Source organism: Terrapene carolina, unplaced genomic scaffold (genome assembly GCF_002925995.2).
Source record: "Terrapene carolina triunguis isolate 2854851 unplaced genomic scaffold, T_m_triunguis-2.0 Scaffold180, whole genome shotgun sequence".
NCBI lineage: Eukaryota > Metazoa > Chordata > Testudines > Emydidae > Terrapene > Terrapene triunguis.
In genome coordinates this window covers 7,556,161-7,572,433 of record NW_020664531.1, presented here as the reverse complement: position 1 = coordinate 7,572,433, position 16,273 = coordinate 7,556,161, and the positions used below count along the sequence as shown (strand labels likewise).

Genomic DNA, 16,273 nt, shown 5'->3' with positions numbered 1-16,273 from the left:
TTGGACAGATGTGCATGAAAGGTAGTGCCGTACAAAATTTCTGCTACCGGGCAGGAAAAAAAAAATAAGGACAGAGAAGCTGTCTCATGAATTCTGGATATTTTAAAAAATGTCAGTAACCCAACTTGAATTAAGACACCCGGATGATGATTTTTTTTTAAGCAGAATGCTTTCAGTAATGTTAAGCTTCTGTCACATAACTGGGTCATTAAGGATTTTTGTCTTTATTTTAAGTTGGACAAAGCCTGACAAAATGCCTTTTTAAGATCACAAATTGTTACTGAAAAATTTAAAGGGAAAAACTGACACAGAATATACATACAAGGACATTACATGAAACATTTATGGCGGTAGGGGCGAGAGGAAAGAGTCACAAAAGTACTTCACTGAATTGTGTGTTTGGAGCCAGGAAGGGATGGTGTGTGAAGAAGGCCTAGTACAAATAAATATGTGTATTTGTATGTCACACAGCGTTTCCTGGAGTCTTGTTAAATTTATTGAACATTTGATTGGTACAGTACTTTTTAAGATCCACTGATATAGGAACTGATCCTGCACCACTGAAGTCAATGGAAGTTACATCACTGACTTCAACTAGAGCTGGATCAGGCCCACACAGTACAAGAAGGTTTATTCTTAATGGTTTGAACTCCATTACAAGCCAGCCATAGTTCTGCTTTTGTAAATGCTCAAACTCTCTAATTAATAGACACATATTCTGAAGTAACTTCAACCATAACTTGGCTAAAATAACAAAAATAACGTTAGCACTAATACCGCGTAACAGCATCATACCGCATAGGCCTGATCCAAAACCCACCGAATACAGTAGAAGTCATTCCACTAGCTTCAAAGGACACTAAATCAGGCTTGTATACTTGTTTCAGGTCCGTTGGCGTGAGGAGAGAGGTTAGAATTTATGTAGTTCTCCATTCACATATTATGGTCAACAGCAGGAATCAAAAAGGATTCAACATTTATATAGATGATAAGGACACAGTTATGTTAGGTAAGATACACATTTACAAGGGATATATCTCCCCATGAATAAACCAACCATCAATTGCTTGGGGTAAGGAAGAAACCTCCTCTCTGGGCAGCATATTCCATAATTCTTTATCTTACACTTTCCTCTCAATCACCCTGCTGGAAACAGGGTATAGGAGTAGATGAATCATTGGTCTGATCTAGTATGGCAATTCCTATATGCCTATTATAAAGCAAATACCAGACCCATTTTACTTAATAGAAGCTATTTCACCTGTAAAAAATTGACTTTGGAAAATTAGCTGAAGCGGGCCTAGGTAAGTGCTTTCCCATCTCATAATATTTGCTGGAGCTCAAACTTGGCCAACTCAACCAGTCTGGAGCTCAAACTTGGCCAACTTTCTCACATCAATGAATATAATAAAAGACAGTTTCAGCTCTTGGTGATATTCTGCAATCCAGCCACTGAAATTCAAGCCCGGCTATGCTACTATTTTTGGCACCTAGATGAGTCCTTTAGTGAGAATAACACACAATCAATTTCTAACAGTAAAAGATTGTTGTACAGCTTGAGTGTCTTCTTGAGACACTTTTAGTACTACTCTCATTATGAGTGAGCAAATCTCCCTTCCATTTCCCCTATGGTGCATTCAGCCTCATGCTGCAGCTTGTTCTCTCATTATCCATTGCTGCCTCATAATCGTCTGCAAAGACAGAAAATCATGCACCCAGCAGCAGGTGCAAACCAAGCCTAAAGATTTCTGTTTGTAAGAAACAAGCCATAATTCTAGAGCAGCATCTCCAATCACATACCCAAAGAGTATCAGCAGGAGAGCTGTGGCTGCCAAGTTTTCTCGGAAAGTGAAGGCTGATAACTGGAAGGCAGCAATAACACTGATACACAGGCCGACTGGAACCAGGTAAAACAGCTAGAAAGAGAAGAAAAACAGAAACATTGCAGGAGAGCATCTCATAGTGGTCTTATCCAATGAACATGGAAGTGTCTTTGGGATTGGTAGCAACTCTATTTTACATAGCATACTAGAAATATGTAGGCAGTGGAGTTCTGCTATCTTGTACTCAGTAGTTCCACCACTGGGCAGCTGGAATACTGTCCTGCTCAAAAACCCTGCAAAAATACAATCCAAGTATATACATTTACCTTTGTTCCAATCCTACAATCCTCGCTGCCATCACTTGATGTTAATTTAAGAAGCCAGCTCCTGTACGTAATAGATCCATGTGGGACTGCTGCTCCAGTGCCCCCAAACTATATTGCACGCATTTAGTATGGGCAGCAGCAGCACCACAACCACTAGGGTTTCATTGAACAATCCAGCAACCACAGCAAAGCACTGAGAGACAGTTTCAGCCTGACTTTAATGAATGAGAACATATGCAGGTGAAGCATCACCTAACATTTTTAACAGAAACTGACACTGTTTGCATTTACACACAGCAAGAACATACAGGCTAGACAATAAAGAATCTAGCCTCCCCTTGATACATGTTCCTATCTGCCATTAACACAACAGTTAGCATAGGGAATGATACAATGTACAAAGGATCAGGCACAGGACAGATTCTTCTCCCAGTTCTTGGGTTCTTATCACAGTTCTACCAATGACCTGATGTGTGACCTTGGTAAGCCACTTCACCTCTCCGGGCTGCTGCTTATCTCCCCATGATTAGTCTCTTCTGTCAATTTTAAATGTAAGCTCTTGGAGGCAAGAACTGTCTCGGACTCATAAGACTCTAAGGTCAGAAGGGACCATCATGATCATCTAGTCTGACCTTCTGCACATTGCAGGCCACAGAACCTCACCCACCCACTCCTGAAATAGGCCCCCTAACCTCTGGCCGTGTTACTAAGTCCTCAAATCATGATTTAAAGATTTAAAGTTACAGAGAATCCACCATTTACTCTAGTTTAAGCCATCAAGTGACCTGTGCCTCATGCTGCAAACGAAAGTGAAAAAAAAACAAACCCCACAGTCTCTGCCAATCTGACCTGGAGGAAAATTCCTTCCCGATCCCAGTTATGGTGATCAGTTGTACCGTGAGTATGTCAGCAAGACCCACCAGCCAAACACCTGGGAAAGAACTCTCTGTAGTAACTCAGAGCCCTGCCCACCTAGTGCCCCATCTCTAGCCATTGGGAATCTATGCTACTTGCAGTCGCAGATGGGCCACATGTAGGCAGTCTTATCATCACATCCCCTCCATAAACTTACCAAACTCAGTCTTGAAACAACTTAGGTTTTTTGCCCCACTGCTCCCCTTGAAAGGCCTTTCCAGAACTTTACTCCTCTGATGGTCAGAAACCTCCATCTAATTCAAGCCTAAACTGTTGATGGACAGTTTATATGCATTTTTTCTTGTGCCAACATGGGTCTTTAACTTCAATAATTCCCTCCCTGGTATTTCTCCTTCGGATGTATTTTTAGAGAGCAATCATATCTCCCCTCACCCTTCATTAGCGTAGGGTAAACAAGCCAAGATCCTTGAGTCTCCTCTTCTAAGGTAGATTTTCCATTCCTCTAATCATCCTAGTAGCCCTTCTCTGCATCTGCTCCAGTTTGAATTAATCTTTTTTAAACATGGGAGACCAGAATTGCATACAGTATTCCAGATGAGGTCTCAGCAGTGCCTTGTAAAATGATACTAACATTTCCCTGTCTCTACTGGAAATACCTCACTTGATGCATCCTACGCATTAGTCTTTTTTCACAGCTGTATCACATTGGCAGCTCATAGTCATCCTGTGATCAACTAATACACCCAGGGCTTTGTCCTCCTGTGTCACTTCGAATTGATAAGTCCCCAGCTTACAGAAGAAATTCTTGTTGTTAGTCCCTACGGGCATGACCTTGCACTTTGCACTATTACATTTTATCCCATTTCTATTACTCCAGTTTACAAGACCATCCTGATCATCTTGTATGATATTCCAATCTTCCTCCGTATTGGCAATGCCTCCCAACTCCGTGTCATCCACAAAGTTTATTAGCACATTTCCATTTTTTATGCCAAGGTCAGTAATAAAAATTGCCCCCAAGACCAATCCTTGAGGAACTCCACTAGTAACCTCCCTCCAGCCTGATAGTTCATCTTGCAGTATGACCCGCTGTAGTCTCCCCTTTAACCAATTCTTTATCCTTTCAATTCTCATATCAATCCACTTCTTCTCCAATTTAACTAATAATTTCCCATGGGAAACTGTATCAAATGCCTTACTGAAATCCCGGTAGATGAGATCCACTGCATTTCCTTATCCTTAACATTATTTTATCCCAATTAGTGTTTACCTCTATGTCCTTAACTACTTTTCCTTTCAAAATTGTTCCAAAACCTTGCATACAATTGAGGTCAAACTAATAGACCTGTAGTTTCCCAGATCACTTCTCCCTCCTCCCCCACTTTCTTAAAAATAAGTATGATATTAGCATTTCTTCAGTTGGAGAGTACAACCCCCGAGTTTACAGATTCATTAAAAATCCTTGCTATTGGGCTTGCAATTTCATGTGCTAGTTGCTTTAATATTCTTGGATGGAGATTATCCCCCCTCCCATTTAGTCCCAATAAGCAGTTTGAGTTTGACTTCTGCCTTGGGTGTGTAATTTCCATAAACTCACTCCAATTATTCACATTGCCACTACCCCTAAACTCTTCATTACCCTTATTAATAACTGAGGCAAAGTATTTGTTTAAGTGTTGGACCATGCCTAGATTATCTTTAATCTTCACCCCAGCCTCAGTGCTTATCGGTCCCACTTCTTATTTATATGGCTATAGAACCTTTTACTATTGGTTTTAATTTCCTTTACAAGGTCTGACTCTGCTTGGTTTTCCACAATTCTCACTTTATCCCTACACCTTCTGACCTCCATGAGGTAGCTTTCCTTGCTGATCCTTCCCATCTTCCATTCCTTGTAGGCTTTCTGCTTTCTCTTAATCACCTGTTTGAGATGCTTGCTCATCCAGCTTGGTCTGCAACCGTTCCCTACATTTTTTTCCCCACTTGCTTTGCAGGTTTCGGATACTTTAAGTCAAAGTTGTAGAAACTAACTCCACGCCTCCTTCACATTCAGAGCCTTGCGTTCTTCAGTCCAGTCCACTTCCCTCTTAATAGGTGTTGTACAGCACCTGGCACAATGGGGCCCTGATCTCAGTTGGGACCTCTAGGTGCTACTGTTACAGATAATGTTTAATAACAACACCCTCTCTTTACTGAGGGAATGATAATAGGGTTCTCATTTTTAAAAAGGACTTTCAAACTGAGGAATAATATGAAACATCAGACTCATCCCACAGGACACTGATTAGTTCCCAACTAATTTAACACCTTGGAGACTGTCATTTTCTAAGATTTAAGAGGAGGACAATGGAGCCAGATGTGAGGAAGAGGATGTGGTATTTTCATCCTGCTTGCAGTGCACGTTATTCAAGCAGCTGATCAATTTTTAGCCCCTGTGAAAGGACCGCACACTATGTTTATGTGGCGTTAGGGCTGGAGAACTGTATAAGTAAGTTTGGGTGAATGTTTTCATTAATACTACCTGTTTTCAGTTGCTCATAACTTTCAGAAATTTTCACCTATTAGTCTGAAAATTTCCCAGCCTGGTAACTGCCCAAAAGTGAATTAAGGAGAAAAAACACACACACACACCCCCTACCCACCCCTCTTCCTTCCCCCCCCCCCCCCCCCCCACCTGCCCACCCACACACAACTATTATAAACAGTTTCATGCAACAGTGTTCCACAAATGCAGTTTTCAGCTATGCAGGGACCCTAGAATACTTCAGTGTGAACATTAAGTGGAACAAGGTGTTGTTTAAAGAGCTCCAGTCCATGGATTTTTTTCACTAGGGATTTTCCATAAAAATATTACATTAAGTAGATGTGATGGTTTTGCAGGTAAGGATTGAAACATCCTTGTCAATGTTAAGGTTGCACATGCAATCTTAATTTTGCCCTCTTTTTGTGTATGGTTTATGATACAACGTTAATTTAGATTGGGCCCAGAGCAACATAACTTCTCATAATATTTTTTACATATTACATTTTTCTTATCATTGAAGATAGTAATGAAAATATTAATTCAATTAATTGACATATTAAGAACAGACAGATTATCATGGGATAATGGGATCATAAATCAAATATTAAAATTTATCACAAATCTAAGGAAGATTATCTAATTAATGACATATGACATCATCTGAACTCTTACAAAGCCTGGGAGGAGTCCACGTTTGACTTTTCTTATATTCATGCATTCAGAATCTCTAACTTACCTGCAGTCTGATTAGCATTTAAGCAGTGCCTGTTCTTTCCCAGCCCAGGATACATCATCCAGAATATGCGACAACATTTTGAAAGCAATGGACTGGCAAAACTAACAAGGAGCTGACTTTGCTGCACAATCAAGCACAAGGAGAAGCCGTGCCCTCACAATGAGGGAATAAGCTCTCAGTCAAGCACCCTTATTTGAAATGAGAGCAAAGGGAATACAGAAATTTACTGGCTAAATAAATGGCTTTTTGTGTAAATGTTCTCTTATTTCAAGTTTGCTCAAGTGTGACAGTCCCATTTTAGAACACGGCCGGGTGAAGCTCTAATGTTACAGATTCAGAATAGTTTGACTGAGAACCACAAATGTTCTAAAAATCTGTGTCCCAAGAATAACTTGTGTGCTCAGTGCTTTCAATTGCTTTGTGCTAGACCTGGATTGCATTCTGAGTCCTTCTTTCCCTGAACTAACAAGGATAAGGAGTACTGCAGAAGTGTGCTCCTCCCTTGTCATACAGATTGGCTGGAGTGCTTTGAGGTGAAGCTGCTGGATAATTGAATTGGCATCAATTTGTTCCAGAGGCAGTAGAACCCAGTCTCACAAGCCAGAAAACATCTCCTCCTTGGAAAAACCCCCACTAAAATAGTTAAACAGAGTACATATATTGTGACAGACTCAGACCAGTGGGGTACAGGAGTCTGGTAGAGGGCAAATATACTGGTCACTGGATGAGTAGTTTTCTGTTCCCTGAGTGACCAGAGCAGGGGCTGTACTAGAGTAATCAGGAACCTGCTAGAACCAGTTAAGGCAGGCAGGCTAATTAGGACACCTGGAGCCAATTAAGAAGAAGCTGCTGGAATCAATTAAGGCAGGCTAATCAGGGCACCTGGGTTTTAAAAAGGAGCTCACTTCAGTTTGTGGTGTGAGTGTGAGGAGCCGAGAGGGAGAGGGTGTGCTGCTGGAGGACTGAGGAGCACAAGCGTAATCAGACACCAGGAGGAAGGTCCTGTGGTAAGAATAAGGAAGGTGTTTGGAGGAGGCCATGGGGAAGTAGCCCAGGGAATTGTAGCTGTCATGCAGCTGTTACAGGAGACACTATAGACAGCTGCAGGGCACTGGGCCGGAACCTGGAGTAGAGGGTGGGCCTGGGTTCCCCCCAAACCTCCCAATTGACCTAGACTGTGGGTTCTTCCAGAGGGGAAGGTCTCTGGGCTGTTCCCCAACCCACATGGTGAATCTCTGAGGCAAGAAAATCTGCCAATAAGCGCAGGACCCACCAAGATAGAGGAGGAACTTTGTCACAATATATACACAGTGATTTTACTGAGCTCTTCTGGGAGGAGGGAATTCATCTTTAGCATGCCAGGGAGTCAGGGTCTCTGCTTTGGCTCTGAATAGGTCAGTGTTGCACAGTCTGTTTGTGGATGGATTACAGAATCCATTATTATATGGCTCCATGGGCCAACCATACACAGGGGACACAAAATATCAGTGACTGTGAATAGGTTGCACGGCAGACTGGTTGCAAGCTGGAATGGTGAATTCTATTCCCTCACCCCTGATTAGCTCCCTGCACAAAGACTAATTTCTCATACTTTGTAAGTGGAGCCATGAATTCCAACCACAGTGATGCTTTAACTGCGTGGGTTAAATCCTACTTTCCAAAAGTCATTTCCTACCCATGCATGTTTTGGTGTCTTTGCACTTGGTAAGTAAGGAACTGATTGGGAGAGATTTAGAAAACAATTATGTTCTTAATCTTTCCATCCTTTGAAAATAACTTCATATTTTTGGTGCGCTGACTGCAGATGAAGAATGTTAGTTTGTAGGAGACTGAATTAATGTTGCTAATAATCTAACCTAGCTGCATGAGCACTGAAATGGAAGTGGAACTCTGTTTGCAAGATAGAGATTTTACTTGTATGCCTGCATCTGAGTTAGGAAGTTCTCTGCATATGAATCCATATATTCTATTATTTACTATATACATTACCCACAATGGAGAGTGCAGTTTACAAGTCAACTTTGGAAAACACAGAGAACACAATCCCTGCCAGGTGGAGTTTTATATTACAGTGGAAAAGAATGAATGGGTATAATACAGTGGATATATACAGAATGGAAGTCTTAACATGTAACAATCAAACAGGGTGTTACCCTAAACATTTCTAACAGAATTCCACTGTACTAAAAATGCATTTTATTATGAACACAACTCCTCCACTAGTCTGAGTCCACCCAAAACAACCCATTCAGAAACATACCTGCAGCCATGCAGAGACATGTGTTGCCTTACACAGTACGTACCATATCATACAGGAAGTTAGCAAGCCAGTAGGTCTTGTAGCCAAGTCCAGATATGTGCTGCAACCGCTTTGTACCGGACACTCTGTCTTTCACTACCGAGCTTCCAATGGATGCCGTAAGGATAGAGAAACCCAACATGATACACAGTGCCACTCCACACTGGCGAACATTCTCCATTCTGGGATTCAAAAGAAAACGGTACCATTAAAACAAAGGCAGGGAAATATTTGCAAGTCCCATTTATTACCAAAACAATTGCTACTTATCTTGATAAATATGAGATTAGTAGTATTATGTACATACAGACACATCCATGATACAAGTATAGATATAGAGATGTTAGTATCTCTTAGTAAATATTAACCTTTTTAGTCCTTTCTTTCTGTATACTTGATTCATTTATATCTTAACGATTCTAAAGAATCGTTAGGATATTAACAAAGAGTGTGTTGAATTCTAAGGCCCAGAACACTGGTCCTTGACTGATAAGTAACCCTATTCAGGAATTCTGTGCTGTATCTAATAATCCATGGCATCTCTATGTCAATAGAACTCTTGATAGTCTGAGAAACAATCCCCTTAACATACATACATATATGTAAAATACTTACATAAACATATATAACCCTGCAAAACTGATAAGAGATTATTGTTGCAGCAGATGTTTCCTTTAGAGAATCAACAGGGAAGAATGATTATGGGGGGAGAGACTCCACTGAAAGATATTATTTTGAAGAATTGTAGGTCCCCTCAGCTGTAAATAATTATGCCTTCACACATAAATCAGGTAAACTGAGAATATAAAGGAATGACATCAGAACATATGTTTCTTTTGGCAAAGATGGTGTCTGCTTGAAAACCCTATAAAATGACATTGGTGTTGGAATTTTTTTGAGGTATAAAACTGCATCCCTCCAGTTAGAGTGAAGAAGAGAGACAGACAGATCTTGATCTTACAACAAAAGTGTGCTAATGTATCTATTCTTTCTGTATTCTGTATAATGCTGTATTAATCTGATTGATAATCTTTGATTAAATAATTCCAATTGAGCCTGTTCTTCGACAATCTTGAGTCATCATTAACTCAGACTCGCAACAGAGAGAACACACAGATGCACTTTGACCCCAAAACTGCATGTACATGCTGCGCTCATCAATCCAATCAGAGAATAGGAACAAGACAATGCAACTTCTTTAACTAACTGACGCACGCATTTCAAAATTTGAATATTTACAGTGAACCCTTTGCAAGATTTTCCCTCTTCATAGAGGATGAACATCTTCATGTAGAAACTCAATCATTTCAAACAATGAACACCTTTGAGAATTTTGTGTCCTGATTTCAAATACTTTGTGAACAGAAAACAGATGAAGTTCAACAATAAGTTATACATTATTATTTTTTCTCTCCAAACTAATATATGTCTTATACACCCTTGTACTATATACTGGCAGTGGAAATGCATAGCTAAATGGACTTGTGCATAGCCAAATTCCTGCATATAATATACATGTGTTTTAATCTGCAACTTTCATTATTTGGCCATTGGGGCTTTGCTTTTTATTTTATTAACAGTTTACTTACATTTTGTCCTTATCTAGCATGGCTCCTCCATATGGATGGCTATAGAGCGTGATTCCTGTGAAGGGAAATTAAGAAAACCCCACATCAATGCTACAAGCTCTAGAATTAACAGACCCTGAAATTTATATTAAAAATCATTATCGGGGGGGGGGAGAGGAGATACTTATAAAACTTGTCAAAGTTCCTTTGTGATATTCAAGTTAAAGTTGTTTCAGAACTTGTTTTGTGAACGGAGTGCAGATATGGCAGAGTTTATGATGAGTGATAGAAGAAGAAAGAGCAACAGAGAGGAATAGAGAATGATGCAAAATGAAAAGGAGAGGAAACAAAAGAGAGAACTTTATTTTGAATATTCTCACTTTTGTGGGTAGGCATTGCTTCATATCTCAATGTGCCATTAGCATTGAGAATTGGTGTTAGCAGCTCCATAGTTAAGTCTCCGACTGTGCAAATTGACCATATGCTGTGAAATTCTCAGCCTGTCTGTGATCTAGACAATGTGAACTGATGACGCTCAGGACTGAAGTGCTGACCTCTTGCAGGATCAGGAATTAAGGCTACAAATTGGCCCTTTGATTTCTGAATTGCAGTTACACAAGGATGTTATATTTGGCAACTATATCGTACATTGAGCTAATATAACTAACCAATGACGGATGGCGTTTACTTCTCTGTATGGGCTTGAATCTGAAAGGGGTTTGAGAGACATTGTCAAATTAGAGATTATCCTCTGTAAAAAAAAAAAAAAAAAAAAAAAAATGGTTGATTTCACAGGAGTTATGTGTGGGGGGAAATGTAGACCAGTATCCTACATTAACCTTTATCTGATTGTAGTATTTTTATTTTTTTAATATTTTATTTTTTAAATCTATTTTTCACCTTGAATGTTTATTTCAAAAACTGAAAGCAGTTTTCAGTGTCAGACAATTCTCTTTTTGCTCCTTTTGTTGAAGTGGGGGGTGGGGTGGATTTTCCTCTTGGAGGAAATCCACATTTTGCTCAGGATAAGATTTAATATTTTCATGCACAATTTAAAAAAAGCTTTCACATCAACTATTAATTTGGACTTGCTGTCTTTACATTTAGGCCATAATAAATCCACTTCTCTGTCCTACAAGGTAATAATCTGATTCCTCAGTGGCTGAATTTGAGACTGAAGGAACTGGGTTATTGCCAAGGAAAACAGAGGCCCTGTGATATCATAAAATATAACGATATCGTTAAATAATAAGAGTTTTTTAGTTATTTTATTTGTCCATTTTCTGGGATGTTCACAAACTGAGATGTTGCATCCTTCATTTATTTTATGTCTCCATATCCGTTGGCAGATGAGGCCATTTGGAAGAACACTCATGAAAGTTGATGATAACCTGGAGCTGAGTCAATTTCATTCCCATTTCTCGCATCCATTCACAGACTCTTGTCATTGGCCTGAGATACTAACCTGTTTCCTCACCCTCCCAACTCCTGACAGATCCCTTCCCCTGCAGAAGAACCCCTCCAAATCTGGGGATCACTCAACAGTGAAAAAGGGTAAACCCTAATATACAATTCAAGAACCTGATGTTTGCTGATCTCCTGCTCTGTCCTGCTGAATGTCTTCTAAGTACTCAGCCACCTCATAGCACTCTGCCTTTTCTGACTTGCCCTGACCATTCACTCCTCTGCTGTACCTTCCCCTTAATGTCTCTCAGTAATAGGACAAAGATGAGACTGGGAGCAAGGTAAATAGTCCAAACAGATTAGGGAGGAGAGGTAGCTCTTGGCTAGAGGGAAACCAGAGAAGCTGCAGCCAGCCTCTTCAAACCAGCCCCTTCTTTTGTCTACAGATTGTCCCTCCTTCTTGGTGCAGAATCCACTGTTGTCCTACCCAGGCAGGGCTGGCTCCAGGCACCAGCCGACCAAGCACGTGCTTGGGGTGGCACCTTGGGGCGGGGCAGCGCTCAGGTTTTTATTTATTTATTTATTTGTTCGTCGGGGCAGCACTGGAGGGTTTATTTTGTTTCCGCGGCGCTCGGAGGGGGCGGGGCTTCGGGCGGCCCGGTGCTCGGAGGGGGCGGGGGCTGGCGCGGCACGGTGCTCGGAGGGGGCGGGGGCTGGCGCGGCACGGTGCTCGGAGGGGGCGGGGGCTGGCGCGGCACGGTGCTTGGAGGGGGGCGGGGGCTGGCGTGGTGCTCGGAGGGGGGCAGGGGCTTTGGGCGGTGCTTGGAGGGGGCGGGGATTTCGGCAGCGCTCGCGGGGCAGGGGGTACGGCGGCGTGGTGCTCACGGGGGGGACGCGCGGCGCTGTTCTTTTTTGCCTGGTGCGGCAAAAAAGTTGCAGCCGGCCCTGTCCCCAGGACTGTTCAGCACTGGCCAGTCGTGATGGGTTAACACCACTCAGGGTTAGCCAGTGTCATATGGATTCATGTCAGCTCTCTTGCATTTGGATTGGGGAAGTGAGTCCAATTTTGTTATATATCAGTAGTGGATTTGTTTCACATAAGAGAGAGAAAGGGATTCTATGGTAATTTATGTACTTTATGTATTCTCTTTTCATGATTAGTTATGAAGGTTGTTATTGAAAGCTAAATGGAATGATTGATATTTTAGCAGTGTTTAAATCACACCTGTGGGTTTTCTATGAACCTGATTTCTTTTGTAGAAAATCGTTCTCTAGCTGAAGTACCAAAATAAAAGAAAATGAAAGGCTTGAAAATGTAGGATTTCCTATTAAAAAGTAAAATGCCTGATTTGGTTGGCTGAGAACATTGCTAGTGTGATATCTGGTCCTACGTTTGTGTTGGCTTTTGCATACAGCCAGGTTGTAGAAAACTAGTAAACTTATAATAAAGTCATTACACTTCAGGGCTGAGAATTTACTAGGGTCTGGGATGGTGGCGCTGCTGAGCTGGCAGAGAAGTGAGAGCTCTGTAAAAAGAAAGGATGGTCAGATCAAGGACTATAGCCCTTTGATCTCTAAGCTCTCCCTGACACAGACAACACCATCTGAAGATTCCTCCTTGCTGGCTGAATCAACAGCTGTCTGGTTGGGGCAGCTTTAAAAGCAGTTTGGCACCACTTTGATGGCACAACCAACCTCATCCAAGGTTAGGATCTGCCCCTTCGTTTTAACAAGGAGAGAAATGTTCTTTCCAAAACCCAATCCTCATCAGAGCCCTGCAGGATGGCAGTTATATGAACTAACCACAATTGTTTAGGGTCCAACTGTATCCCCAAGATAAACCTAAACATTATTCTGATAATAGGCACAATCAGCCTAAACGTCTACATTATTGTCCTATCCCTTGAATGCCTTTGTTCGTCAGCTTCAAGCCAATAATAAATAAAACAGGATACCAATGGAAAGTCATCCTGGAATCAAAACTTGAACAGCGGAAGCTTAAACCAAGTACAATTCTGAGACTTCCAAACACTCAAAGTTGCACATCCATGCCCAAAGCTTGTTAATTAAAAGAGTCAAAACAATAATGCTTTGATTCATCACCAACAGACCCATGTGCTGTTTGTGGGAAGTTTTTCTGTCATTTGTCCAGAAGGGCTGTGTAAAGCTTTACATTTTTTTAATTTTATACCATTAATGTTTTTAAAAGCAGGAGTTGTAATTTGTCTGAAGCAGAAACAGGCATATCAGAGATATTTTAGCAAAACTTTTTTTTACAACAACCTTTCCTTTACTTAAAAAGGAGTGCAGGAGCTTATTCCTCAGAAAAGTTTTACACGCTTTTACACAGATGGGTAGATGTATGTATATTATAACTGAGATTGTATTTACTCCTTTCATTTGGGATCCTGGTGGATACGGATAAATCTCCTACTGGATTAGAAATGAGTAAACCATTTGGATAAAATAAGAATTGAACTAAACCGTCACCAAAACCTCAAGCTGAACCCAGCCTATTTAGAAGTTTGAAAAATGTCGGTTAAATTTGCCAGAAGCTGGGAATGGGTTACAGGGGGTGGATCACTTGATGATTACCTGTTCCGTTCGTTTCCTCTGGGGCACCTGGCATTGGCCACTGTTGGAAGACAGGATACTGGGCTAGATGGACCTTTGGTCTGACCAGTATGCCCACTCTTATGTATGTATGTTCTTTCAGAACCCCCATAAGCTCACTTTTCATTAATACCTTCGCCTGAGCTTTCTGTTTCTAATCAATGCCCCGGATCTCATTTATATCAGTGGCAAAACTTCCATAGACTTCAAAAACAAAAAAAGGAGCAGGTTCCATAGAGGGAAAAAAAGCTGCTGAACAAGGAGTTTCTTTTTAGACTTTCAGTGAAATTTTACAGTCCAACGGTCTTAGAAATTCAAAATGTTAAGACTTCATTCCAGGAATATTAGACATTTGGGTCTCTCTCTGCTTAGACATAACATTAACAGGCACCTTAGAAATATTATGGATAGGTAGATGCAGAGAGCCAGCACTTGGGGTCCTTGAAACCTGTGACCTCACCCCCTGATTTTAGAGTCCTGGAAATCTGTTTTTAATTTTTTTAAGGTGAGTGTCTAATCCTTCTCCTTGCAAAGCTAAACTCTGATCCTGCAGAGTGCTTAAGCACATGCATGAGTTTAAGCATGTGAATAATCCCATTGAATTCAATGGGATTACTCATGTGCTTGAAATTAAGCATGTACTTAAGGGCTCTGCAGGATCAGGACACTAGACTGTAAACAGATGTATACTGATTGCTAGGGTAGAAAGTTTACCACAGACAGACTTCAGGAGTTACAGATTATTCATGGTATCCTTACAGACATGTGGGACTGCCCTTTGGCTATAATAAAATTTGCTAAAATGGATCCTCCATTCTAGAGGGAACATGAGATCAATTCACAGCTGTTGGAGGCAGTGCTGTCAGCACTGCCTTTAATGACACTACAGCTACTACAAGTTCCCTCTCAGCTGCTGGCCTGCAGGTAGGTGATTCCTCTATTGAACAGCTCGTGTGGCCTGTGGACACAATAAGGAATAACTCAATACTGTAAGAGGCTAAATAGTCTAACGAACCAAGCATAGATCTTAAAGCAAGAGACTCCTGCTTTCTCAACTACGATCTGACTGTGGGTGTGATTTTAATCAAGTCTATACAGACAAAATTTTCAACAATGCCCATTAATTTGGGCTACCTTGACCTGATCTTTGGAAGTGCTCAATACTCACATCTCCAAATGAGGTCAATGGGAGCTGAGAGCTCTCTGTACCTCTGAAAAGTCAGTCCTCAGGTGTCTCAAATTGGGCACCCAAAGTTTGTGGACACTTTTGAAAATGAAGACCTTATATTCTGTCTGAATTTCCCCAACTATAACATGAGGACAATATTTTCCTCTTTACTTCTCATAGGGATTATGATAATTAATTAAATTATATTTAAATTCAGCAGAATGCCCACAAAAATCCTAGTGGTACCAAGACTCGGCTTATTCAGATAATTGTCCCTTAAAATGTTTTCTGTATTTTGGACATAAGTCTGGATGGCTGGGCTCTACTTCTCCTGCAGCTGGAAGCAAGTTAGAGCATGAATACTACCCATTCCACTTTTTATTTAAAAGGAGGTAGCTAAAGAATCACTTTGCTTATCTTTCCCACAAACCCAAGATTGACCCTGGGCACAAGAGTCACTCATCTTTTGAAGGAGGAGAGGCAAAAACCAATTTTGCAGATCTACCCTGTAGAGAACTTGGGAGATAGCTGTATTATTTGTATGACTATTGTGTATGCAGCAATTTCCCTGATCATTGTTACGATGCTGGCTAGATGGTCTCAAAGAGTTAACCTCGGCTGGAGCTCTCAACAGAGGAGGGCTGGAAAATAGACAATGACATCAGATAAACCTTAGTGCCTGGTGCTCAAAAAGATAACTGAGGGGCCAATTCCTCTGAAGTCTCACTTCTTCTAGGCTCTGGCTAGCAAAGCTATTGATAGGGGAAGACACTGGCAGGAAAGCAGAGATGAAGACCTTTGGTTCTGATCAAAGTAGCCCTGAAAAAACACTGAGGGTGAGGTGAGCGAAGACTCTCTGAGAGACTGCTAGGGATGCTCTCTGTCATCCCAGCTCCCTGAATAGATGCATGGGACAAATGGGACCTTTATCTAAAC

General features: G+C 41.1%; 1 protein-coding gene across 1 annotated transcript in view; it reads right to left on the bottom strand.

Annotated features, from left to right (window-relative positions):
* Positions 1–16,273, bottom strand: part of LOC113407020 (ATP-binding cassette sub-family A member 13-like) — a 289,939-nt gene that overhangs the window by 61,713 nt on the left and 211,953 nt on the right. Inside the window, exons 49-51 of the mRNA XM_026654099.1 lie at positions 10,174–10,228; positions 8,589–8,766; positions 1,801–1,916 (exon numbers count right to left, since the gene is read on the bottom strand). Of these exons, the coding sequence (XP_026509884.1) occupies positions 1,801–1,916; positions 8,589–8,766; positions 10,174–10,228 (349 nt within the window). The remainder of the gene's footprint in view (positions 1–1,800; positions 1,917–8,588; positions 8,767–10,173; positions 10,229–16,273) is intronic.